The 27,390-nt window shown below is 43.3% G+C and overlaps 1 protein-coding gene and 1 long non-coding RNA gene across 3 annotated transcripts in view; one reads left to right on the forward strand and one right to left on the reverse strand.

Annotated features, from left to right (window-relative positions):
* Positions 1-2,003: 2,003 nt before the first annotated feature.
* The window catches only part of plxna4 (plexin A4), a 220,375-nt gene continuing 194,988 nt past the window's right edge, over positions 2,004-27,390 (reverse strand). The window contains exons 24-32 of the mRNA XM_034578173.1: positions 26,957-27,103; positions 25,798-25,957; positions 22,289-22,392; positions 20,128-20,227; positions 17,614-17,804; positions 14,027-14,196; positions 8,980-9,192; positions 6,776-6,926; positions 2,004-5,809 (exon numbers count right to left, since the gene is read on the reverse strand). Of these exons, the coding sequence (XP_034434064.1) occupies positions 5,714-5,809; positions 6,776-6,926; positions 8,980-9,192; positions 14,027-14,196; positions 17,614-17,804; positions 20,128-20,227; positions 22,289-22,392; positions 25,798-25,957; positions 26,957-27,103 (1,332 nt within the window). The 3' untranslated portion in view covers positions 2,004-5,713. The remainder of the gene's footprint in view (positions 5,810-6,775; positions 6,927-8,979; positions 9,193-14,026; positions 14,197-17,613; positions 17,805-20,127; positions 20,228-22,288; positions 22,393-25,797; positions 25,958-26,956; positions 27,104-27,390) is intronic.
* On the forward strand, positions 4,057-9,096 carry LOC117757242. 2 transcript variants are annotated; one of them, XR_004613063.1, is made up of 5 exons: positions 4,057-4,191; positions 5,358-5,501; positions 6,485-6,545; positions 7,171-7,258; positions 8,975-9,096. It is a non-coding gene; the product is annotated as an uncharacterized LOC117757242 (long non-coding RNA). The 2 variants fall into 2 exon arrangements; XR_004613064.1 differs by lacking the exon at positions 8,975-9,096 and adding an exon at positions 7,744-7,853.

Here is a 27,390-nt window from a genome sequence, read left to right on the forward strand (position 1 = left end):
TTGTACACTTTATTGTGAGCTGTAAGGTGAAGTTGTGAGTGGAAGTGTTGTGCTTTGTGAGATTACAGGAGCTGATTGGCAATTTGAAAAACTACAAGTGTGCTTTTGATGTGTGATGTTGAGTAATGCAGATGGTAGAGTCAAATAAACGAGCTGTGTTTACTGCAGCGAAGCTTTACACTCTGACATGTGCTCAGAGGCTGCAACTCCCTCTTTAATTTCCTGAATGGCTTCAGGTCTTCTAGATATTTGCTGTGTATATTTGCATTACCTGCGTTATAATAACCCGAGTTACATGAGAGGAGCTTTCGTAAAAATCGGATTCATAGATTTACCATCGTGGAGTTTATTTTACTGAAACTCACATAAGTAGTGGTTGAATCATGATTATAGGCTGATTTAGAGCCATTTGTTCACATTGACACCAATAATCTGACTATTGACCTTATTCTAAATAAGACGTTATTCCAGTCATGATGTTTACATGAGTTGCTACACAACTGCCGTTCCCACCATAATTTCATACCCCAAACGAAAACAATTGAATCCACTTTGTAAAGTTGTAGGTCTTTGTCTGTTGTAGGTAGATGTTGTGAAAACTCCAATCGGACATTTTGATGAGTTAAATTTCTTAGATTTCAAGTTCTGCTTAATCCTGTTTCCTCATTCAGCCTCAGTAAGAGATCAAACTTTTTAAACAACTTAAAATCATAGTCGAGGAATATAACGCACACAGAGGCAAAGAGCACTGCTACAAATTCACCAACAGTAAGCCTGGTACCAATACGTCTGATCCTCAGCTTCTGACGCACCGACCCAGTCCTCAAGTGATTTGTGGGCCCAGCTCTTTATTCCTGCTCCCAGATGGCAGGGGTGTTTGTTTTTGTCCGACTCAATATGAGATGGCTTTGTAGGACGATGATGGTTCTGAGTGAATTGGATGTCACCACTGAGTGCCAAGCTTCTGTCCCTGTTCTGAGAGAAGCAGGCTAACAGAATGATGGTCAGATGCTAATTTACATTTTATTTTGAGAAATACTCTTTGTGCACAATATGACCACTGTGGGCGTGTGTGTGTCTGTGTTTGTGCACTTCCCCTTTGTGGATTTATTTCAAGCCTTGCTTCCTTTATTGTCCCCAATGGTTCTGTGGAAAATCAGGCCACAGGCTTTGAATTAATTGGATAAAACCATCATTTGGATGATGTGAATATTTAGTATATAATGATTTGATCCATTGTACATCTTTCTAAAAATCACAGAGGGTTTTCTCTTCATGGGAGTGGTCTCATCCTGCTTAATATTATTATTACTCTATCCTGTATACAGAGAACTCTACTAAGACATTTTTGTCAGGTTTTACACACCTAACTTTACTATGATGTTTATTAATGACATTTTGGATGCTATACTATGACGTTATCAGGTTTTACACGCCTAACAATACTATGACATTTTTATGATATTTTGGATGCCCTACTATGACGTTTAAATGAAAATTTGGATGCTTTAATATACTATGATGTGTTTATGACATGTTGGACACAATACTATGCGATGCCGTACTAATACATCTTGGCAACATCTGATACTATGACATTTTTATTAAGTTTTTGTCCCCTTACGGTACAATGACAGTTTTCTTAGTGTATCTACTGTTTGTTACTGTTTGTGACAGCAGATAGTGGGAGACCTGAGATGGCCTCAGCATCCCTGAACAGCCAGGCTGGCTGATGTAGCGTCTGTCACTGTGGAAAAGAAAGTTAGAGCCATGTGGTGAGACGCACTGTTGTCTGTTGTGCAAGCTTTCACATAAGTTTAGCAAGAATTCAGAGTTTTTAATGAGGTTTTATATATCTCAGTGTGGAACTGTTGTGGTAGTAGCATAAAGGAAGAACGCAGAAAATACGGCCTCTGAGGCGCCCATCCTAGTTTTTAAATTCAAATGTAGCTGTTGAGGTTTTGTCAACCGACTGAAAACTGACACAAAACAACCACACAATGCTTGGTTTCATAATAAAGTTTATTCTATATTACAAATAGTATTTTGTTCTTGACTGCAAAATAGGAATGCATCATATTTACATACACAGGTATACAATTAATTATAACAAAGTTAGAGAAGCTCGCCTTATATCCCCCAGGTTTCGTTTTTATCTCTCGATAAGATACTCTTTATCTTTCAAATATGGTCTAGTAAAAGTCTTTTCTAGCATGTTTCTGTAACACCTGCTTTAACACTGAACTAGGAGGACATTTCTAGTTCCTACAAAAACGTTTGAAGGTGGAAACTTTATCTGTGCTCTTGGCAACACAAGGTGGCTACTCGCAGACGACCTTTGTTGCAGAGGAGGGGACGGGGCAGGGAGAAAATGAAAGACGGGGTGTTACACTGGGGGGCAGATTCACAGTCCAGGACTCTCACCTTGTGTTATTATTAACACAGGGCTGTGAGGGGAAGCTTTGGGTATCTAGACACAGTTTACATTGGCTACATGAATAGAAGAGGTTCTTTGAAATTGTCGTCTCTAATGCCAGTCAGTCCTTATTCCCTTCATTTTCCAATAACAGCACTATATTTGATATGTTAACTACACAACACGTCCAGCAAACCCCTTGTGAATGTACCCCTCCGAGTTGAAACAACAGACAATTTACTGTTTAGCTGCAGTTAAACGACAATGAGTTGGATTTCTCACATACATTTGACAAAAAGGCTAAAAAACCAGTCACTTGCCAAACTCAGTCTTTAACATAAGTCTACAATCATCCTGGCTTTTTAGAGCGTTTAGCTGTGTCATCAATTACGTGTATACATAGATTCTTCTAGGTGGTTTTTCTTCTAATTAAATGGGATCGTAAAGTTTGTATTTCATGATGTTGGCAAACTGATGCAGTCTTTTGTTGCTTTTTGTGAAATGGACCTTTATCAAACCCCTGTATCCATCTTTTGTTATTCGAAAAAAAACAGGATTTAAAAATCAAAATGTGTGTTTTCTATTCTGGGCTCAACTGATGGAGGAAAATAAATGTACACAATTTATCCTGATGAGTTAAATGAAAGTAAAAACAAGATGGAATAGCAGCAAAGAAAGAGCAAGACTCAGCTCGCATCTTCTACCAAACATCACAGAGGAGAGACGGCAGTAACACCAAACTATAATGGAAGACGTTAAAGTTAAGGTGACACGAAGATGGTCGTACTGTAAGAATCACAAAAAGGGTTTGTGTTGTCTCGTGAGATCCAATGAACAGTTGGCTTGTAAATGACTTGTAAGTCCTAGTAGCAGTAGAAGTATATAAATATCTTTGAGCAAGGCAGTTCCATTTCATACCATCCAAATAGGTCAACATGCAAGGGTATATATTATTTTCATTTAGCATCTAACACGTCACAGAAACGATGAGCATGAGGTTCTGCAGTAGGGGCTGGACTGGATAAAGGTTCCACCTTAAACGAAAGTTATAGTTTTTATTACATGAACAATCCACTTTTTCCGTCTCGATTCTTCCAAGCAAAAGAAAGATAAAAGAACACATCCACATCATCATTGCAAGGCTTAATTTTCTTATTTTTCTTTTTTTTTTTATAAGTTTCTTAAATTGTTTATGTTTTACATGCGCTTAAAAAGCCAATAAAGGACCCAAGGTGGACCTAGGGCGGTCTTCACACATTCACATCACCACATGGGGCACGTTGTCAAGGCAAAAGAAAGGGCAGAGGTCAAAAGGTACGGAGGGCGCCTCCATCATCTCTCTTTCAATCGCTCTCTCCCACCGCGGGGGTTCACATCCAACAAGTCTGAGCAACTTTAATGTCTATCATTTTCTCTTTATCCTGCCGTGATGCTCACGTTTTGTTCCTGCTCTGCTTTATCAGATTTCTTTTTTTTTTCATTTTTCTTTTTTCTTTTCCAGGCTCGGAGAAGGCCGCCCCTGCCGCCACTGAGGACAACTACACTAATACAGACAAGAGCGCCTCAACAGTTACACACTGAAGAGTTGGGGTTTTGCTGTATGCAACTAGCTACCATCTCCAACGCTTGTGCAAAACAGAAAAGGGAACTGGTAATTCAGGAGCCGGACACAGAGGTGAACGGTGTGCCGAGAGCCGGAGCGACTCGGGACGATGGAGAGAGGAGGAGGAATCGGATCACGTCGCCCACGGAGCCTCTCGCCTCGACACACTGAGGTCAGAAAAATCACACAGGTTTCTTTAAGTTCCAGTCACAATAATTTTTTTTTGTCCTAGAAGTGGTTGTCTTTTTCGTAGTCCTTTGAATTCGTCAGTTCCTCAGTGGCACTTTACAAATACATTGACCCTTTTGAAAATTTCAAGCTCCTTTGGTTTTTGGCTGACTGGTGAAATCCATCTTGTTTGAGTTCTCCACACAAAAGTCTTTAAATAAGAACATCCTGGGAAAGAGGTGCTGCTCTCTCTTTAGGTAGCAGTCAGCCGCCTCGGACTTCACTGTGCCACTCTTCTTCTTTTTGATCAAGCAGTTTCTTGCCCAGCACATTTCAGTCAGCTCTTCTCTTCACCTCCTCAATGGTTGGCGTAGATACCGGGCAGCTGCTGATTGTGTGTGTATCTGTGCGTGTGTGTGTGTGTGTGTGCTTTGATAGACTGTCGTGGCGGCGACACAGGAGTGGATGTGGCACGAGCCAAAGACTGCTGCTGGTGTTTGGATGAGCAGTCAGAACACGTCTTCCAGAGTTGGTTGTGTGCTTCTTACAGAGGATCCAACTTGGGTCAGAGCCTCCAGGGGTTTCGTCTAATAGGTTAAATTTGCAGTAGCCACATAAGCCAGATGGAAGCAGAAATCATGAGCATTTTCTTTCAAGTAAATGTATGCTGGCAGGGACAAATGTGCGAATGTTGCAAAGGGGTACAGGTTGGAGATGCTCTGGTTTGTAAAGTTTTAGTGTCACATTTTCGATAAAGGAAAAGTTCAGAGAAGCACTAATTCTCCCCTACCCCCCCCCATCAGTCTTACTCTTAAATACAACTCCAGCTACATTGAAGGAACACAAGAACATTCTAGGTTTGCCTGGACTCGCCCCAAATTTCACAGATATGTATGCTTTGTTTGTAGGTACAGTGTAAACTTGGCAAACCACCCTTGCATGAATTTTCTTCAGAGGTGTTCATTTGGCTTGCAGTCATCATCTTTGATGTTTCCTCTTGATTCTGTATGTTGAAGATAGATCTACTCTAGAGATGGTTTGATTGGAACTATCCTATTCCGAAAAAAGTTCTCAACAAAATGGACCAGCAGTGTGGTTTTTAAAGAATTACCTACCAGTGTAAATTCTTAAAGGCAACATAAAAATGTCTTTCCCCTTGTTTTCTTCCAGCAGGGGGACTGAAGTATGCCAATATGGCCAGCTTTCAAGAAATCACCCCTTGGCGCTCTCCCTGTGGTGAAGCCGAGGGGTCCCCCGCATTGCACTGTGGGAGAAGCCACCCTCAGCCCTGGACCACCCTTCAGATGTTTTCAGGTAAACTAGTCTATGCAGCAGAGTGGATGAGGAAAACAAAATATCTCTTGGGGGGGGGGGGGAGGAAGCAGAAAAAAGGTTGAGGAAGAAGTCATCTTTGAAAGGCGGAGGGAGGAAGTCACATGATGAAAAAGATGGGGACAGGTCTTCGCTCAGGCACGGCTCGGTTTCTGATGGGGTCTCTTCCCAGTGCGCCCTGGGAAGTGCGGTCCTCAGCTTTCCAGACTCATGAAGGCCACCACCTGCTCCAGCTTGAAGGCCAACCGCTGTTTCCTGGCTGCATCGTCCTGTTCCAGCGAACACACGATCTGCAGACACCACAGTGAGGTAAACACACAAAGACATTACTGCATGTACTCTGGATTATAAAACCTCAGATTACACTTTCTAATCCTGTTAAATCTGAAGCAAGAAGATGATCTAATGTTTTTTTGTTTTTTTTTAGTTTTTTGTATTTGTAATCTTATGGGGCGACAGTGACACTCTATGAAATGTCCTCTAAAAGTAATAAAATAACCAAATTATTGTTCTGGGTCTTTGCTAAGAATCTGGCGACGTTACAAATGTGTCGCTCTCATCTCTACAGCAGCTTGTTGCCTCTCTCTATTACTCTACTGGGCAGGTTCATTCAACATTTTTGTAAGTCATTTACACACCTACATTTATAAACATTGGGTCCAGATTGAATTCCCCTTTAAATAAAACAATACTGAAGATCTATCTTTTCAACAGCAAATGCTCCACATAAGCTTGAATGATGCTATGAAAAGACTGTGACTTCCTCCTTTATTCAGCTTGACAGGGGCAACAAAACATCTACAGTCGTTTCACATCATTCCTGCAAAGTGATCCACTTTGTTTTTCCACTACAAAGCTTAATACACTTTCACATTTGTCGGGATAAACCAGGAAATAAAGCATCAATCATGTTACTGGTGAACTAACGATTGTTTGGAATATAAATAATGTTTGTTTTTTTTCAGTCTGGCTTGATGTTGGAGTTCATCATTGCTGCTGTGGCATAGAGGAGCCGGTTTACAGCAGGTGATTATTTCTAATGGGAATTGTCCTCTTACTTTCTGGCCAATATAATCCACTGAGCTACGACCTCCTGCATGTTTTTAAGGAAACGTAATTAATCATTTACTATTATTGATACCAAACACTAAGACCAAAATTCAGTGGATTCTTCTTACAACAAAACACATAGTCACTGAGTCTAAAATGTAGTAAAAGTGAGTAAATGGTACAGATGTGTAGTAAGTGTCACATACCTCCTCAGTGTATTTGCCCACGTAGGAGTAAATCTCACTGAGAGAGCTCATGGTGTTGAACTCATTCATGTGCATCCGTGACTGTTCTGCCAAGTAGGCGTTCATGTCCTGGTCGCTGATCGCTTGCATCTTACTAATGTCTGAGTAGTACCTGTAAACCACACAGAGCACAAACACAGGTTTACTGCACAGAACATTGTTAAAAACAGCTGAACAACACTTGTACAGTAACACAACTGAAATGGAGTCATACTAGACACTGACAGGCCCTAGATTTTCAACACACACACACACTCATTTTCCATTGAGGTAATCAGTCACTGTCGGTAGCAGCTGTGTTGCCCCTATCAACTATATAAATTAAAGCTGCTTATTTACATATTAAATTCCTGCAGCCTGAGGACGGCCTGGTGTTTGCTGGATAACTGTGGGCGTGTGAGAGACCATGTTTGCCAGGAGTCTTCAGAGCAAAGGAAAAGGCAGGTGGTTGCAGCTCGTAGCTTTTTCACAGAGGTCACACACACACACACATCAACACCTGTTCAGTGCTGCAGGGCATTTGTACAGGGAGCTGCTAGCAGGGGACTGTTAGTGTACACACCAGGTGTGCTGGTCTCAGGAAAAAGATGTTCTAAACAGACAATAGTTTTCAACCTTATTTCAACGTGAAGTTAACCTAAGACCTGCTGCTTTGTGTCCTTGTGTCGTCATTGTTTATGTCGCTAAAATAAGTAACAGTTATTTACGAGCTGTTTATTTCAGACATCTGTTGCTTGAGTGTGACAGGACAGATATGGATTGATTTCTAATGGCTACAGCTGTACATCATATTTCACTGCAACTCAAAGTGACCTCCAGTCTTTTGTTACCTGCATGCATAATGTGGCATGGACAAGTTTAAGCCCTTTGAAATGACCTGTTTTCTTGCATTAATTGGTAAGAAAAATGTGAACTAATCTTTATTTAAGTCCCAACTATAGAGAAAAACAACACACAAACATTCACCGTGCTGGTGGAGCGAGTCAGTGGGAACCCGGTGATGAAATAAACCTCAAACTAAACATTTCAGAAGCTATAGATGAGCTGCAGGTGTTCAGGAGGACTTCTTGACCCAACCTCCTGCAGAGCTCAGACATTATCTCCGGGTGTCTGGTGTGAATGTCTCTCTGAACTCGTTCCACAGCGTCTCCTCTGAGTTACAGTCTGTGCTGCTCTGAAAGGTGGATCTTCTTATTGAAGTCATTCTGTATTAAATTTACTTTGTTGTTCTGGATCATTGTCCTGAAAGACACTTCGATAAACCTGACAGTTCATCCTCTCCAATTCGAGAGCAGGACTTATTCATTTCACCTTCAGATTTTGCGATGCTTAAATGACAAAAGGGACTATTTTTAGTGTACAATTTATTAATATGAATAAATGCTTTTATTACCATATCTGTTCTAGTCCTTTATATCATAGCCGCTTCTCTCTGACTTTAAATCCTCTTGAAGTATGTGCTTGTGCCCTTTATAACATTTCTGCTTATGCTGCACTGTACAATAGAAGTAGCTGTATTCTCTGTCCTCACAAATCATTTTCTGCTTACGCTATCCAAATGCATGAATCAGCAGAGGACCCTCACAATGTGCTCACGCTTATTTGTCTTTATGAGAGACCACATGCAGACAAACAGGACTAATGAGTGCGCTCCTGAGCCTGAAGCTGCTCATTTGATTCTACCCAGTCAAGCGGCACATATATATTCTCATCCTGAGGCTCGCCTTGTGACGAAGCTACACACATAAATACTCTGAACCGCTTCACACGGCCCCATCTTTTATTCAGGACAGGGGAGACTCGCCTCCCCTGATGACAAATAAATTTAATATAACTCTCATTTGAACAAATTACCTTCTGCTTCCTGCTACACTCAAAAATGCTCTTTTTTTCCTCCCCCCCCCACACACGTCTGCATCGTCCCGCTACACGAACTCCTCTGTACTGTAGATCTCGTGCCCTGGGCGCTCTCATCCCTTCCTACTGTGTTGTAATTTGGATTGTGTTTAATGGCCCGTAGATCACAGTGTGTGTGTGTTGGACTGAAACATGGGTAATGCAGGTTTTCTGATGTTTTCACTCGCACCCCGCACACGCACACATTTCCTCTCTTCATCCACCCAACGTGTGATGTGTACACATGTACACTCTCATCCGCAGCTTACCTCTCCACCCAGCTCTTGTAGCTGGGGATGTCCTTGGCGTAAAGCAGCTTGTTGGAGGGCGAGTCCTTCCCAAGGCGGTGTTCTGAGGTGGAGCAGGAGTCCATGAAGGTCTGTGCCACCACGGACAGGCAGGCGTCTGTGATGCTGCTCTTATGGATGTCAAACACAAACTGGGGGTTCTTGATCACATTCACCCAGAAACGCAGAGGTAGGCTGCAGGAGGAGAAGAAAGTACAACTGTGGTTAAACAAGTTATTTTTCCTCAGGCTTATATTATAGTGTGGTGATGTGCTGCAGCATAATGTGGAATTTATTGCAACCCGTTAATGGAATATCAGTTTTTAAAAACATGCTTATGAAGGACATTGTTCAGTTGCCTCTCGGTGACGGGCTGCTTCAAATAGCCATGCAAACAGAGACACAAAGAGGATAAAGTAAAACAACAGTCAGTGTCCGGTTGAACTACTCTGAGATTTAGTCCCTAAATGCCATTGTTATATTTGCTACAGGCAGCCAGGCAATAGACACGAACATATTATGCACCAGAAGGGGGACGAGGATGCGTTCGCTTTGCAAAGCTACTACACAGGCCCGGCCGCTGTGCTCTATTTGATGTGTGTGCTCAATTCAATAAAGCCTTTATCTTGAAAGCCAGGTGGTGGCTGGCTCTCATTTTTTCCAGCAGTGTCCAGGGGTCCTCGCCGAGGCTGCACGGCGACACAGTTCATATCGCCTTGTTTGTGCAAGTGGGTCTATTTTGTGCCTGTCCAGAATAATAAAAATATACAACTCTGTTCATTTGCTGGGCTTGTTTCTAGCGAAATGAATATATAGGGGCCAGCGTTTTATCTGTGTGCTGCAGTGAAAGGGCTCAGGTGGCATTAAGAAACAGCAGAGTGCTACTTGGATCTCCGTATCTGTACCACACTTTTGGCTGCGTGGTTTTAGCTGACACAGTAAAAATCTAAAAGAAAATAACTAAAGTCGAGCCTGCATACAAGTTTGTGTGTGTGTCACGATATCAAAAGATGTGGGGCAGAAAATACAATAAAAACTGAAATGCAATCATTTAAATACCACAGGTGTTCAGCTTCCATCCCACTAAGCATTTACCCAAGCACTACCACCCACAAAGCCATTCACATGTACAATCTGACAAAAGAGGATTTGGACCCGGAGGAAGAAACAACTCTGCATTATGACTCAGAAATTAATCTCGGCAAAGAATCTAGAGGGATTAGGTGCAGGGATCAAAAGGATATTAACACCACTGCTGTGCTGCCTTGATTGTTGACAATCTGGCCCTGTTGCCCTCTGCTTTGAGGTGTGTGTTTCAACGCTGCTTCAGATGTCAACATGATGAGTTTCCTGCATAATGTCATGTTCAGAATAACCCCCCCATTATAACATCTGCATACGATCTATCGTCTTGAAAATAGGCAAAGCACAGTTTCCTTTTTCTGCAGTGAACTCCCACTGTGCAGCCTCAGATATTGTGAAGGACGGCCACGATCAGTTCTTTTGGTCGAGGATTAGGTTAAATATCAGCTGCCAAGATCAAGGACATCTCTTATCCGAGAGGAATTACACCAGCAGAGCCAAAGAAGAGCTTTTGTATTCGGAGACTATTTCTGTCCATCAATTGAGGACTAAAAAGTGCAGCCAATTCAGACTGATAAAACAAGAGAGGGTGAGATAAAAATGTGTTCTATTTACTCTAACAGGCAGTATTTATTAATATGGGCTACATTTCTTTTTTAATTCACTTCATTCAATATTGTTTGGATCAGAGTGGACTGTCCAAATCAACATTATTGATGCAGCAACACAACTACACTAATGACGCTAAGCGAAAGTTGTTCCAGCATAAACCACCTAAGTCACATGAACTGTTCACGTCATCTCTACAGCTCGTTCTCTCTTTTCATCCAATCACGACCTGACACGTTCTCCTTGAGCCAATCACCTGTAAACTGTCAAAGTTTAAATTAATCTCTCTACCTTCTGTCATTCAGCTGTCAGTTCAGTGACCCACCTCCACCCCTGCACCACCTCAACTCTCCCAGGTCATCTTCCTTAAACCATCCAACCCTAACTTCCATGGTGGGGTCCAAGCATTAAAGTCTATTCCTCTGATTGCAATAAATTTAATTTCATTCTAATTTGTTTCACCTGATTGAATTGTAAGCTCTACTTACTGGGCCATTCATATTTTGACAGGTACTATACAGCAAATAAAAACATACAAAGCTACAAAGCTACATCTCGCAGCCTTTCCCTCAGGAGCACGTCTAACCGCCTCTTGCAGTTTGCACTGTTTGACACCGCTGGCACCCACACACAGTCAGTCAGCCTCTGAATCTGCACTTGTGAAATGTGTTTTTCCCATTTCTGCCTGATGGAGTCGTTCACCACTGGCAGGGAAAGGGTCACAGATGTTGTGATGCAGGGCATCCCACCAGGGAGCTGACCAAGCCTGACCTCTTTCATCCAGCCACCTAAGGTTAGAATTAATATCTTTATAAAGGTGACCTGGGCATTGTTCCAACTGGACCTCAGTGGGACAAAGTCACAACCTTTAGTGCCAGTGCCAAGTCACAGGTATTTAATGAATACTGTCGAGACAAATAGCTTCAAACTGATGGAAAGTCTTTTTGTAAATTACACAAACAACAATGATTCCAGAAACTCTAAAAGTCATACTGATGCCACAATCTGTGTGGGGGTGTAATTGCAGTATAGATAGACAGCAGAGGATAGGTGGTTATCTGCAGGCAGAGGAGTGAATGCATGTGCCAGTTCGGCAATAATTAAAATTCTGTTTGTTGCATCCCCACACGACAAACACTGAAGACACACACACACCAAATACAGAAGAGTGAGGATAAGAAGAGATGCTGACACACTGTCGCCAATCCAAAAGATACCATCTGGAGCGGCTCTAGGAGCCAGTGACTCATCCGTGCACACACTTACTTTACACTCACACACATACAACACCTCTGCCGCACAATGAAGAAACCACTGAGTGTTAAGCTGATTTTTACTTTGCACAATAACAATATGCAGACATGGTTTCCTTGAAGAGCCCTGACATCCTCACAGTTTGGGGCGTGGACGGCTGCTCTGTTAGTGCTGGGGCTGATGTGAAGGATGACCTTGGGTTGTAAAGGGTCACAGCTAAATTCCTGGGCCAGAATAAATCTTGCACGTGGTCCCTGTCAGTTTGTGTAGATGTTCAGAATCAATGGAAATCTGAAATGTTTCTTACAGCTCTCACAGCAAGCACAACTAGAAACATAACATATTTCTAATCAGATATTAGAGGAAAAGAAGGTTCCCAGTGTAATTTCACATGAAATTAAACCTTTTCTTGATAAAATGTTGGTTCATGGTGAACAGGAAAGGCCCTGGAGCACCAGAGAGCAGAGGATAATCTAACATCAGGGCAACATCAGGGGGTACAGTGGAGCTCTGATGGTGGGGGAGGCCTGAAGGGGAGGTGGGGGTAGCAGTAGGAAGTAGGGCCTCTGACTGGTATGATGGCTTGAAGTTAATGGTGTGTGTGATGGCGATGGGTCTGGTAGGTGTAATGGGACGGGGGGGCCCAGCATGAGAGGGGCCCCGGTGGTGATTACTCTCTACCATCAGACAAAATTACGGCTTTTGCTGTGGCCAAGATTGCCGTGTTCTGAGACGATTAAAGGTTATCGGGGAGCACGCACAGGGAGAGAGGAGGAGAGACTCGGGCATATGCACGTCCCCAAGTTATCGGTGGTGGCATCAGCACAAACTGTTGTGTGCAATCTAAGTGGCTGTTCGTGATGGTGTATTATGCTAAATTGCTATTCATTCACAGCCCTCGAGTGAGAGCCCATTCCATTAAAAGTCTAATGCAAGAGCCCGTCGTGCTCTCAGAAAACACTTAACACTCACTGCAAATGGCCAAAGAACGCAGACACAGGAAAAGACCAAAATCAGGACCATAGCGTAAAGTAAATAATATTTCTCTCCTTTCTTTTACCCCCCCTAACCATTCCTCCTCTATTTGCCCCTCGATGCACATACATTTTATCTTCCCATTTCCACGGTTCTCCCAGGCCTTGAGCTGAGTGATGCATGCTGGGATCTTGGCAGAGGCCAAGAGGCTAATGAGATATTAGTGTGCGTTTAACTCCCACTGAGTTCACTTCCCTTTCTTCACCTTTCCATGACACTCCTCGCTGCATTCTGGTGAACTGCTGGTTATTTAAGCACCACCAGCCACTTCAGGAGGGCTCACACAGGTCGGCGTGGTCTAAATTAATCAGCGGATATTAATTTAGAGGTGAACTTCCTGCACCTGGGAGCGTACATTTGTCACCATGGAGATTTCCACGGCGACAAGCGTTTTTTGGCGCAGTTATCAATGATAATAGATGGAGAGTCCTGGCAGCCAACTGGATTAGCCCCTTGTGGTTGGCTTTAATGAAGATTACACACCCCTGTGGTTAATGGATATTAGGACGGGAAGAGGCGTGTGGTTCAGCTTGGCACTGACACTGGGCAATGCCAGGGCCGTGCCATGTGAAATATGCCAAAATGAACTGATTGTGTCTGCAGCGAATTAACTAACAGTGCAGAAAAGACCATGAATGGAACCAAAGGCATCACACTGTTGTATGTAGGTCCTCCCCTCTGCTGCCAAAACAGCTCTGGCCTTTTGAGGCATGACTCTGGAGGGGTTGTATGGTATCAGGCACCAAGACACATCCGTCTTTTCCATATGTCCACAGATGTGCGATCAGATTGAGATCTGGGGAATTTGAAGGCCAAGTCAAGACTTTCAACTCTTTTGTTCCTCAAACCATTTCTGCCCAATCTTTGCAGTGAAGCAGAGCACGTTAATCCCCTGAAACAGGCCACTGATATCGGGAAGATCTGTTGCCATAAAGAGCTGCACTTGTGCCTTCCTGGATGCTTTGACCTCGTCCAACCATCAAGTTCACAAAAAGGTATATGTGTGTTTGTGTGTGTGTTTCTGTGTGTGCAGACATCCTTCACTCACCAGTTGCTCTTCCATGTGTGTCGAACATGTGGGTCATGGATGTTGTGTTTGTCCGCCTGCTCGTCCAGGAAGTCAAACATGTACTTGATGGCCAGCGGCAGGGCGCTGCCTCGATGGGCTGTGCTGAAGATGGTCTCAAACAGGTCGTCCACAAACTTTTGTAATGTCCCCTACGGAGCAAAGAGAGGAGGGAAACACATAATTTAAACCAGGATCTTATAGGTGAAGGACACTAGTGGATTCAACCCGTACTCTGGCGATTAAACATCATTGTCTCTCTTCCTCTTTCCAGTTTAGTTTCTACTGAAAAAGGGAAACAATCCCAAGACCAGTAATGTCTTTACTCTGATGGAATATTAATGTGTGCACAACTTAAAGAATTGAGCAAAAACATCTATATTAAACAGAATGAATTTGTCACAGACTGATACATTGAGAGACTTAATGTTGACAGAAAGATTGGCATAAACTTGTGAAGTGAGAGTCACTTTGCCATGTTTATGTGTCTGACTCGTATCTCACAGACCCGGCCCCTAAATCCGCTTGCAGCTTTGATGGGGGAAATTGTTATTTCACAGCTGACTTTTAATAATATCTGGGAACAGGAGGCGCATCTCCTAAGCCTCTTTGTGCTGCAGGATTAGCTCCCACACTGCACCATTGACCCTAATTTGATTTAATGTTGGCGACTTTAAGGAGGAGGAGGAGAAGAAGAGACAGGAGAGACGGAGAATCTAATCCTCTTGTAAGGATCGAGCTGATGGGATGCACGGGAAAAAAGGGGAAAGAACGAGGGATGGAAATGAAACGACAGCGACAGAGGTTTCCTTTCAGGGAAAGATTGCCATTAAGTGTGGCAGATGAGGTGTGTACAGGCACCGGCAAATAAAAATCCAATTTGGGCTGGAGCAGGTGACCGGATGAGGGAATAGAGAGAGGGAGCAGAGAATCCTGTTAGTCCGACAATAACGGCTTTAATTCTAATGTGGCCCACATTCCTGACAGCTTATCCTTCTCCTATGAAGATGGAATCACATATCTCTACATCAAGCCCACGTGTTCCAAATGACAGGAAGCGTTAGCTGCCGAGAGAAGACCTGACATTTTGTGTGTGCCTGCATAAATGTGTGGGTAGACACTAAAACCTGTGTGTGTGTCCACAAGTGTTAAGACTGTGACATTTTATGTCATCCTCCATCTCAAGGGGGGACGTCTGCATCAACGCTGTCATCATCACAGGGTTCTCTTGTTCCCCAGCTGGAGCTCAAACCGCCGACACCACCCTCTCCACGACCGTCAACCCTGTCATTAGACCACACTCTAAACAATGTGTCATGTGGATGTTGTGATGCCGGCTGCCTCCACATTCAAATGAGGGGAAAGCAAACAATCAGAGCGTCTGTGATGGCGCCGAGACGGAGATGAAGAAGGAGAAAATGCGTCGGGGTCGAGACGGACGCTCGCTTGAGTGTACAAGTGAGGGGAGAAAATGCAATCTCTGCCCGTGCCCCTTCACTCTCCACGCACATGAACACAGCCCGGACCCACACTCAGTCAGAGTGACGCTGATGGAGCTAATATGAGCGACGTCAGCTGCATTGCCAGGGAGAGGTATTTATTGGCATGGTGAAAGCCAAATGCAGTCAATTACACTGCCTGTCTGCCCGGTGATTTCTCACCATGAGAGATGGCCAGCCAAGATAAACCGGTTATTTCACAAAAACAATCCATCTGGAAGTATGATGTGCTGTCTCCCGTCAGCAGCCACCTTCCTGCACTCTGCAATGGGATAATACAGGGGGAACGGAGCTAAGAGGGGATGTGCAGGTGTGTAGGTGTGTGGAGGGCTAACATGTCAGGACCACTCCCCCTCCCACCTCTTACTCTACAGGCCTCTGCTTGGTTAGTAGTTTCTTCCACATGTTTCTTGTCCTGTTTCCTCTCTTGTTCACTGTCTGTTATCAGCTTTAATTCATCCCTTGATTTTTCTCATCTACTCACAATCTGCACCGTCATTAGTTCTCTGAAGTATGAACAGAGGGAAGTGTTCAGCTGTCTGATGGTTACATTGTCCGTTTAGCCGTTGATGGATACTAGATTTCACAGGAGTCGTGACTCAATCTGAATTTGAGCACTAAGAACTTACTTGGACTCTAAAATTGACTGTTAAACATAAAAACTACTGGATGGATTACCAGGAACTTGTTTTTTTACATTTTCATTATCATTACCTGGGAAATAAATCATAAATCTTGGAAATAAATCATAAACCATATTTAGAGGACTGATATCTTTTAGTCTCACAATTTGATGCAGCTTGATTGAATTAAAGTGGACTGTTGGTGCGTTTGGTCTAATTATAGCCTATACATATGTATTACCAAAATATATTGACAGCTTTAGTAATACTATAAAATGATTCATTACCATGTAAGGACAGGGATTTGTCTTCACCAGCCTCTTCGCCTAAAGAGACTCCCTGAATCGTACACTTTGCTTTCACCGATTTTCACTTAGACTCGGATTTGAACTCGCACACTGGGAACTCAAGACTCCAGTCAGACTCAATGTTTAGTGACTCTCACACTGACAACATCGCCTGGACCGTACAAACTGATTAATGATGTTTGTCAACGTGTGGCATATGAGTTTCCTGTGGTCTGCTGATCAGCGCAAGTCGTTCAGCCTCTTCTGTCTATGCCTCTTTTGTGTGTGTGTGTGTGTGTTTGTGTAGAAGTCACTCAGTCCTGCCACTTTGTGTTTACATGTCTTACACGGAGCTGAGCTGATGTTCTGCATGTGAACGTCCAAACAAAGACGGACACTGGATCAAAAAACAAGCGTAAAATGTTGGTGGATGAAAAGTTACAGGCGGAACTTCCTCAGATCGTGGCCTCCCTCTTTCTTCCTGCCTGAGCGTCTGTGTGTGTGCGTCTGATAGAGCCGATGTCTTGATGTGAAAAGAAGAAGGTGCTTTTGGAGTGGATTGGAAATTAGCATTCAGCTGTTGGATCAAAGTCACATTTCCCTCCGAACCAAATTAACTGTTTTTTTTCCCTTCTTCTTCCCGGGGGCCATTGTTGGAAGACACATTCAAAAGAGCCTCATTTTATAACCATTTCTATTTTTGCCTGATCTTTTTTTTTTTTTTTCATTACAGAAACACCTACACTAGCTTCATGGGACTTTTCGTCTTTAGCCTTTTTTTTAAATATTCGGCTGCATCAACGCAAAAGTAATAGAAAGAGAAAACAAACAGAAGCGTCTATTTTCTCTCTCTCACCTCAGGGAATAGAAGAATACATCTGAATAATATTTTCCACGGAGATGACTCACCCAATGTAATCATGAATATTTAAATAAAGTTGTGAGTCATGGTAAAGCGGTGAAGGTTACAGTGACTTTTTAGCCTTTCACCGTGTGAACTACGACAAAAATATACAATTTCCCGTGTAGAGTCGTTAAAAATAGAACTGCTGGGACAGATATAATCATTTTTGCTGTGAAACCATCTGCCGTACAAAACCTTGAGCCACTGCCGCGGCCTAAACAAATCATTTAAAGATTTCCTGTCGCTGGTTGCTCACCTTGGTCGCCAGCAGTCGTGTCAGGTAGATCTCAGACACCATCTTGCTGCCGCGGTCGCCCTCCTTCTGGTCTCCGTGCTCGTGGTTCTTCACCAGGTGCCAAACCTTGACGCCGCTCTCCAGGTCGGGAGTGATCATGGGCGTGCGGGAGCGCAGGCTGTCGGGACTTCCAGTGTACTTGATCATGTTCTCTGTGGAAGAACAACGTGCGTTACATCCTGTGGTAGGACGGATAGAATAGTATGGATGCTGAACATAAATCATTTGAATTTTGTTGGTTTTTCATGCCTGTGTCAGCAAAAGAAAATAATCACAGCAGAGACACAAGAAGAAATCAAAAGCAAACAAACAATCAGAATAAGACAGAAGGAAAAATACTATAAATATATTGTAGATAGTGGCTTCAAATAAAAAATAAATACTGAGAATACAAGGCTGAAGGAGGCATGGAAAGCCATAACCTGCGTGTTAGCACAAGAACACTTTTTTTCACTTCCAATTTACACGTCCGCGAGATTGGACATGAAACTTTCAGAAAGCGTGCATGGTTAATTTTTTATGGCTTCTTCTCCGAGGGAAAAGAAGCAGCATCGCCGGGCTGACACAAAATCGAACGGGTGTCTGATGAAATGAAATATGTATGGCCGGCCCTGTTGACCGCAGTGGCGATGACATTTCCAAACACGCAGCTCAATGAATGTTTACATAGCGTGAAAAAAATTGATCAGTGGGCGGAGAGTTGGAGAGAAGGAGAGAGAAAAATAAATAAAATAAACGTGACAGAAATCAATGTGTTCAGAGAGGAAAGCTGCAGGAGTGTGAGGAGGAGAGAGCTGGAGACATCACATGCAGAGTGTGTGTGTGTGTGTGTGTGTGTGTGTGTGTGTGTGTGTGTGTGTGTGTGTGTGTGTCGACCGCTCCAATTTGATTACAGTATGATCAACTGAAAATGCCCGTCTCTCCTTTAGGGCACTTTAGGGGGTTTGTTGTAAGACCTGTAGTATTCTCTACAGTGCCGTCAATTGGGCATTACTTTTATTTTTTCACAGACGCAGGACCACTGTGACACTAATTGCCCTGCAGTTAACGCTCTGTGGGCGCAGGAGCATGTGAGGTGGGTCTTTTTTTCTTTTTTTTTTTGCGAGAGCATTGATTTATTTATTCCAAGAAGTTGGAGAGTCGAGTGTCATGAATACACGAGAGAGAGATTTCTGCTCCGCTCGCAGGAGATGCTCTTTTCTTTTCTTTTTTCTCTGTGTGGTTTTTGATGGAAACATTACATCAGAGATCAAACGCAGAGGTTTCTACTTTCACTCTCTGACTCAACAGTTACAGTGTTTGTTTTAATCTTTGTACTCCTTCCACAACTTTCTGTCCCGCCCCGCTCTCCCTCCCCCCCCCCGTCTTGGGCGGCTGTATTAAATTCAGCCTCGTCTCTCTCTCTCTCTCTCTCTCTCTCTGCTGTTTGGCCATTGTGCTCAGGGAGAGTTCAAAGTCGCTCAAGTACCACACCAGTTGTGAAGTGGATCACACTTGCGTTTGAAGTCAATCCCTTACAAAGAAAAAAAAGGAAAAAATGCTGGAGATATTTCTGGCATCCTCCCTCCCTTTCCTGTTGCTCCGCTCACCTTGTCCTATCTGGTCTCATTTGGAGCCAGAGAGGTGCGATCGTATGGAGATGAGGCGATGCTAATAACGTGGAGCCACATTTGATGTGTCTGAAGTGTTTGTGGGAAGTGAGGCCGGCCCTTTGATCAGCGACTAACTCGATGGTTTCTGGGGTTCAAGGAGACGTGGGGCAGACGGACAGGCGGATAAAACACTGGGCACGTCGAAGGATGAGGCGACGCTGTTCGGAGTCTGAAGAGGCCAGAGCCACAACAAGAAGGAGTCCATTTGGTCTCCTGTTATGTTTCAGAAATCCTTTCAACTATTCTAAATTGTGTCTGTTGTTATACAGCTTCTTAGGGATACTCATCACTTTCAGATGGAAGCATCATCTGCTGCAGAATCAGTCTCTTTCTACCTGTGTTTTTCTACTTTCTATTTTTATTGTTAAGATGGTAATTTGGTTGACATGAATGATTCTTTAAATGAAAAATAAGATTTACCTTATTCGATTTATTATATATATTTGATATCTTTTTTATCTTATCTTAATCTTCTTTTATTGTATTTTTCATTCATTTTTAACATCCTATGTTTTATCAGTCACCTGAATAGAATTTGATTTGTTTGAAAGGTGCATATGAATAACGTTTGATTGATTGATTGATTAAAGGGAACATTTTGGATGACCTGATACCTTTTGTTAAATGACATAAACGTAAATCACTGACTTAAACCCTGTGTACTTGACAAGAGGTCCAGTTAAATGTTTAATATTAACATGAAAACAGTATTGAACTATGTTATGAGTGGATAAACATGTAGTTTCTAGCAGTGTGCCTGATCTTTGTTGTGTTAAAGTGGATGATGCAGATACAGTAGAAACTTCAATTTGCAGAAACTCACCATATTTACTTGCAGAGGTTCTAGAAACAGTGGAGTTGTTGACTGAATTGTAGGCAGTAACTTGCTTGGGAACCAGGGCCATTATTGCAGTATCAGTTACCTGAAAAACAGAAAAACATTTATATTATGCAAATACCTGTTAAAAAAAAATCATCAGAGCCAGAGCAGGCTTCTGCAGAGATTTAGGGTTTTTTCACTTGAGCAAATTTCTTACACAACCAATCAAAAAAGCCATAGATCATTCTGTTGGTGTCATTTTCTATATTTCCCTCCATCTGTTCTATTCTCATGTTGTGAGGCAGAGCAATAAAATGCAGAATATCTTATTACCCTTATGTGCTCTACTTAGCCCACACATACATATGATGACTGACATGGGGGGGGGAGCTCAGCACAGAGTCGTACAGGCCTGTGTGAGAGGAGGCGTCCCACAGTCTCTATGCAATAATACCTTTCCTCTAGGGCTGGGTGTGGGCGTGTGCATGAGCGTGTGTGTGTGTATGAAGGTGTAAGGAATCCAGCAGTGTGTGTCCGTGTTGGTCTATGTGTAAATAAGTGTGTCTAAATGAGCGAATGAGTCAATTGTGCACTCCCTCCCCACTCAGTCCAACAGGATTCAATTAACACAAGTGGGAGGTTGTCTAGCACCCCCCCTGCCCGACACACACACACACACACACACACACACACACACACACACACACACACACACACACACACACACACACACACACACACACACACACACACACACACCTGTTCTGCATAATCTGGCTACCCGTTCTGCAGGGTTAATTGAAGTGATCTCTATCGTAGTGAGGGTGGATGGGACAGGGAATCAGGACCAGGGGCTTTTTGTTCCTGTGAGTGTGCATGTGCGTAAGCAGGGACCTTATTAAGATAATATCATGATTTCATCCACTCACTCAATCTGCTCCTTATGCATAATATGTTTATATCATTGTAGGCAGGAGGCCCCACAGGGCAAATCTCGTTACTCCTCTGTGGGGAGGCCCCCAGACCCTCCAGTGCCCTTAAGCATTCTCCCTGATCACTGCTCTTATATGCTGAATAGATATAAAACGAGCAAATCACAATGGGACTTAATGCAATGAGAAAAGGAGGAGTGGCATTTGTGGGAAATAACATTTGCAGGAGCGAATTTAGGCAGAATGAGGAGGAACAGAGAAATATCTCATTATGAGATCCGATATGACAAATGCCACCTTTCTGCTTGTAGCTACGACGTGAACAAGAAATCCAACTTTTCTCAGTTTCTGATGCAGAGGCAGAGTGAGTGTGTGACTGGGTTTAACGAGTGGCAGATGAGATTACTTTTATAAAGGAAAGCACGCGACTCTATTCAGTGATTCTGGTCACTCATATTATTATACAGATGCCCTTGATTGAAGCCTGGATGAGATACGCTGTCCCCCTCTCGTCCCCGGCTCCTGACAAATTTGGAGTGGATGTGAGCTCTTTCTTTTCTCTTTTCTTTGCTCTGTCAAAGATAAGGCGTCCTCATTCCCTGTCCTGAAAAAAAAATGAATTAACTTCTGTCTTCATTATCTTATCTCCGACTCCAATCAGCTCCCTAATCCATTCCTCCAGCGTGGCGTACTCCGAGCCTGTTGACACTTGCTGCCGCTGACATTTAATTTAGGCACCGTGCGCACGGCACTATGAGGGGACAGTGGCTGCTTGCTTAGCTGCAGGACTTATTAACACCGTGTTGACAAAGCCGGCTTGTTTTACCCGACCAGACTCGTCCTGGTTGGCTGAGCGGACAGTCGCTACTCAGGACACACAAAGCACCTGCCGATTTGTGTTTGTCTGCATTAAAGCATTTGTGTGTATTTAATGGATGAGAACTATTTTGTGCACATCTGTTAATACGTGTGTTTGTTTAGATCAGTCCTTGTCGTATTAACTCTACAAACGTTGTGTGTGCACGTATATGGTGCTTTCACATGTCTTTGACCCAAGAAAGACGACGACACTTGACGGCATCAGATTTTATCTCAAGCCCTCTACACAAGTAAGGGAGACATATAAATTGATTTAGCCCCTACTTTACAGGAATTGATGATAAAAAAGATGTTTAATACTGAAGCTGAGGTTTAACTTGTCCACATTTAAAAATATACAGTCACAGACGTACCTGATAATGGGCCAACATGTTCAGTCTCTTCCAGTCTCCTTCAATCTTCGTGGTGACATCCTCGTCCTGCAGGATAATACGCTGGCCCCTCCCCTGGCGCCATTCTGCCGAGAGACAGGAACAAAAATAATCAAAATGGTCAGAATATTTCTCCCATATTCATGCGACAAGATTTCATTTTCATTTGCTTCCGCCCCTTCTCTGTGCATCTGTCATATCTGAAAATCGTGCCATCTTTGGCGTTCAGACGTGGCTTTGGGGAAGAAATAATGGATTTTGGTGGTTGTCCTAAACAGTTGGTTACAAATCCTAAGGATATGACAATATGTGAAATTATTTAGTAAGTGTTAGATTAAAGAAATGAACAATATCAACACCAGAAAGAAAAAATAACAGAAGAGAGCATCACTCTTTTCTTATCAGTCTGCAAGAAAACCAGTTGCCACGATCTCCATCACCATCTATTGAGGTCATTCGTCTCAGAAGATTCATTTTCACAGTCATGAAAAACCTTAAAAGAGGGATCAAATCTTCGGGGTGGGAGTAAAATAGAAAAAGCTAAACGATGTAAAACGATGAGAGAAACACGTGAGACGCAGTAGCAAGAGGTGAGTTAAATTAACACCCACTCTCGTCTGTTCTAGAACGAAGCTGCCCCTCTTTGCTCCTTTCAATCGCTTTCCCTGCTGCGATCAATGGCTGCGATTACGGCTGTGTGCTCAGGGCTTGTGCACTTCATTTCTACAACTGCTGACTCTTTTCGCTCTGCTCTCTGAAGATGTGTTGGTCCCTGTTCTCCTCTTGTCAAACCCCCGACCACTGCTGTAAGCCCCCCCCCCCCCCCCCCACTGGCTGCTCTTATTGTTATTGCTGGGAGCTTTCATAGAAACAGACCAGACACAGATCCAATACTTCATGGAGGAACTGCAAAGCTACCAAACGCTGTAGATCACCAGATTTCACAGTGTCTTTCATTTAAACAAGAGGACGACATATGACCCTACAGCCACATTGCATATACACTACATACAATATACACCAGGTCTCCCATATCTGTGCAACCTCAGCTCAACATATACCTAAAGCTTTGAAAGAAACCTCTCACAACAGCCCAGCAACATTAACATAAGTGAAAAAGGAAAAGCCATATCAAAAAACAAACAAGCACACGATTCCTCCTTTCCTTTTGTGGGCTTTATGAATACGTTATTGTGCCTGCGCTCCTTGTTTTGTTTCCCACTTGCGTCAGCCACTGTCATATCCCATCCTGATCACAAACAGGAAAACAAAGCAGCAATCACTGTGGTGTATGATGAGGCCCGTCTTTGGAGACTTGACCAGAATTGTGTTCGCATCTGAAAAATCTGCGGGAAATAAAGATCCTCCTGTTGTTTTTGTCTATACAGTTCATCTTTCCATAAAGATGCAAATGAGGTGGCGTCTCCAGTTGAAACTCGGCAAACAGATGAATGCGGAGAGAGAGAAAGGAATAAATAAAAGAATAAACTTGGTGTGAAAGCAGAGCAGGCTGAGATTAGTCTGAATCCCAAATCCGGTGGTCTCTGCTCAGCGGGAGGAGGAGAGCAAGTGTGTGTGTGTGTGTGTGTGTGTGTGTGTGTGTGTGTGTGTGTGTGTGTGTGTGTGTGTGTGTGTGTGTGTGTGTGTGTGTGGATTCTAACACAACGCAGGAGATAAGGGCATTGAGTGTATGGAAGTCCATGGTAAAGAGAAAGGCTGAAGGTGACTGTTGTACTCCATAGAGACTTGTGCATGACACACGTTTGACACACACATACACACACACACACACACACACACACACACACACAAACACACAAGCCTCGCTGCTTTGTTCTCAGGCCCTATCTCCTCCGGGGCCCTGCAGAGGACTGTGATTTGCAGCGGAGGGGAATTAAAAACAATACCTGGGTAACAACACTCTTGGCCAATCTGTCTCGAGACAGGCCTCCACAATCCCATTATCCTTATCAGCCATTGCAATCAGTCTGTGTACTCATGTGTATGTGTGTGTGGGGGGGTGATCATACCAGCCCCATATATTACACAGAGCATCTTAAAAAAGGCCGAAAGTGTCTAAACAGATAAATAAAGCGACAGTCTTGTTTCTGATGAAGAATTATTGTCGACAAGACCAAGAGATGCAGTCTGTTCGTGGACTCATGATTAAGAGAGAACTTAAAAACTGTAAATATGGCACCGGAAAGAATCTTTAATTCCCGGCACATGTTCTCTTTGCTCAGCGTCTCTCTCGTACTCATAATCACACACATACAGAGTGAGTGGCCAGACGGCTCTGACGATTCCAAGTTCCCTCTTGTAATAAACCAATAATAGAACAACACATCCTGCCCAAAGGGGGCCATAAAACAATTTGATCCAGGAGTGTCGTCAAAAGGCTAAACCAATTCCTTCACTTACCTATCACAGCCAGATTCCCTATGGTACGCACTCAGCCCAGCGCAGATCTGAAGCTGGTTATAAATATGCTATTCTGAACACACAACAGGGGTTTGGAAAATCCATCTGACAATATTAAACCATAAAAAGCATGGCACGGTGAGGAGTCAGCCTGTAGGTATTGGCAGACAAACAATCATGGATAACACTGTTATGCTCACTTTCATGCATGTCTGTACATGGACTACACACGCACGCACGCACGCACACACACACACACACACACACACACACACACACACACACACACACACACACACACACACACACACACACACACACACACACACACACACACACACACACACACACAAACACACACACAAAAGGTGTGCAAACCACTTTATTACTAGATTTCTTGCAGAGAAGATATATTAATGCCCCATGCTCCTAGCAGGGGCCCCTTGAAGTTAATTTATTAGAAATACAATTACACAACCCAGAGAAAACTAAAGAAAGAAAGGAAAGAAAGAAAGAGTTTTTCTTAAGGGGAGATCACTGAGCGTCTGGATTGATCAGCTGATCAATCATCTGACTCAGACGCGAGTCGATCGATAGGAAGTTTTTGGAGGGGAGAGACCAGACTCAGATATCTGAGCCAACAGAGGCAGGAAGTCGAGTCTCCTGAGGTGGAGAAGAAAGCAACCTCTCTGTGTCTAAAGAGACGTGGACTTTTTAAGAAGAGCCTGGTGGGGTGGGGAAGCCTTTGTAGAAATCAATGGGTGTCTAAGTTCAGCCTGGAACACTGACTGGGTAGAAATGTTTTGACACTGGACAGTACAAACTACAGGAGTGAAACTGTAAAATAAAACTCTTCAACAGCCTGTGATAAACTGAATGCAGAATTATCCCCTGGCACAAGTGCTCACTTATCCTATGAACAGTCTATGATGCAGAGTGAAGCTAGAAAACTTTGTGTTTATTCTACCTGGTTTATCTGCAATGAAGATTTTATTGTCTGAACTGGTGTTATTTTTTCATACATTGCATGTCAGGTATTTTGACACAATATTCAAAGTGTAGGTTCGTACCCAGGTCCATGTCGGAGGCTTTTAGGCGGTGTGAGTGTGGCACGTTCTTGTAGATGGCATCCAGGATCTTCTCCTTCACCTGACTGATGGTGTCACAGTTCAGCGCCTTCACCTGGATCTCTGGACTCTTCTCATTCTCTGGATGGATGCAGTTCACCACCTGTAGCAGAAACACAACTGAGAGGAGGAACTAGCTGCCAGCTTTACTTCTTTCTGGTTACCTATAGGTAAGATTTCAGAAAAGACAAATTTTTTCCCAGGTTGATCTGCAAAGGATAAATGTTGCTGTATCTAATGCCTGTTTAATCTCATAGAGGTTTGTGTGTTTTATATTCTTTAAGCTGATTGTACTGCTCCTGCTTGTCAAAGAGCCTGTGAGAGAATCGCAGCAGCAGAAAAGATGGTTCACGGGGGAAATTTCTCTTTCCTCAGAGCTTGGAAAAGACTGCAGCGTGCCACCTGAATTGATGAGCAGCAAAACAGCTCATTATAATATTATTATCATATTCATCAGTTCCGTCAGTGCTGCCTTCTGGTGTTGGTGGAAATAGCTGATTTACAAAATGAGCACAAATACACATTATGAATGAGAGGGTAAATGAGTTGTCTTCTATGTTCGCAACTTCCCGAATATGTGGACCTACAGTGGAGCAGCTCTTTAAATATTTAAGTGTAGTCACATGTCGATATTGGGAGTAACATTTCCAGGATGTTTTTATCTATCACTGTTTAAATTGGACATGTAAATCAATACTCCCAGAAAGTAGAGGTCAAACAGATGTGACCCTAGAAAAGAAAGAAGGAAGAAGTACAGTTTCTCCAATGGAAGGAGAACAGCAACAGACAGACTTGTGGAATAAACGACAGGTTCCAGAGGGAGAGAGAATCGTCGTCTCAGACACACACACACATGCATAATCTCTTTCCTTCCACCTCATCGCTAAACTCCGCTCTTTTCCTTGACAGCTCCGGTTTCACCAGGATGCGAGGTTGCCACTCCGGTGCCCCCTGCGTGTCAAGCGCGACAACGACAACTTTATGTCGCGTTGCACATCTCATGACCGACAACCCATAACCACCCTTTCTCTCCTCTTGTCCCTGAAAGCATATTAAGTGTCCCCTTTGAGCCCCGGGACCCCCAGGCAGGTGAACTCTTTACCAGCGTCTTGTAGTCAATCTGCTGTCTGATGAGCTTGTCCTCGCTGAGCGAGTAGCGTGCTTCTCCCGTGATGGAGTCAATGGGGCCTTTTTCCATCTGCTGCTTGATGGCACAAAAGAGGGAGAAGAGAGGCTCGCCTGCACACTCCTGCGAAGAGATGTGAAGAGAGGGGAGGGAGTGAGGAAACTTTGAAGCCATTTCTGCTCTCGACTCCCTGACACCATCGTTTAATAATGTCTGAGGAAATGTCTACACACAATGATGATGTTCCTTTTTGTAATGTTCAAAGTCGCTGAGCCAGACGTATATAAACATCATGTCACAAACTCCATTGTTCCCTGAAATTAAAGAATACCTTAACACTTAAATAAATATATATACCTTAGTGAAGTGAAGCTCGGGTTTGGGAAAGGATTGATGGATTATCATTGAAA

The sequence above is a fragment of the Hippoglossus hippoglossus genome, chromosome 23, assembly GCF_009819705.1.
Source record: "Hippoglossus hippoglossus isolate fHipHip1 chromosome 23, fHipHip1.pri, whole genome shotgun sequence".
NCBI classification, from domain to species: domain Eukaryota; kingdom Metazoa; phylum Chordata; class Actinopteri; order Pleuronectiformes; family Pleuronectidae; genus Hippoglossus; species Hippoglossus hippoglossus.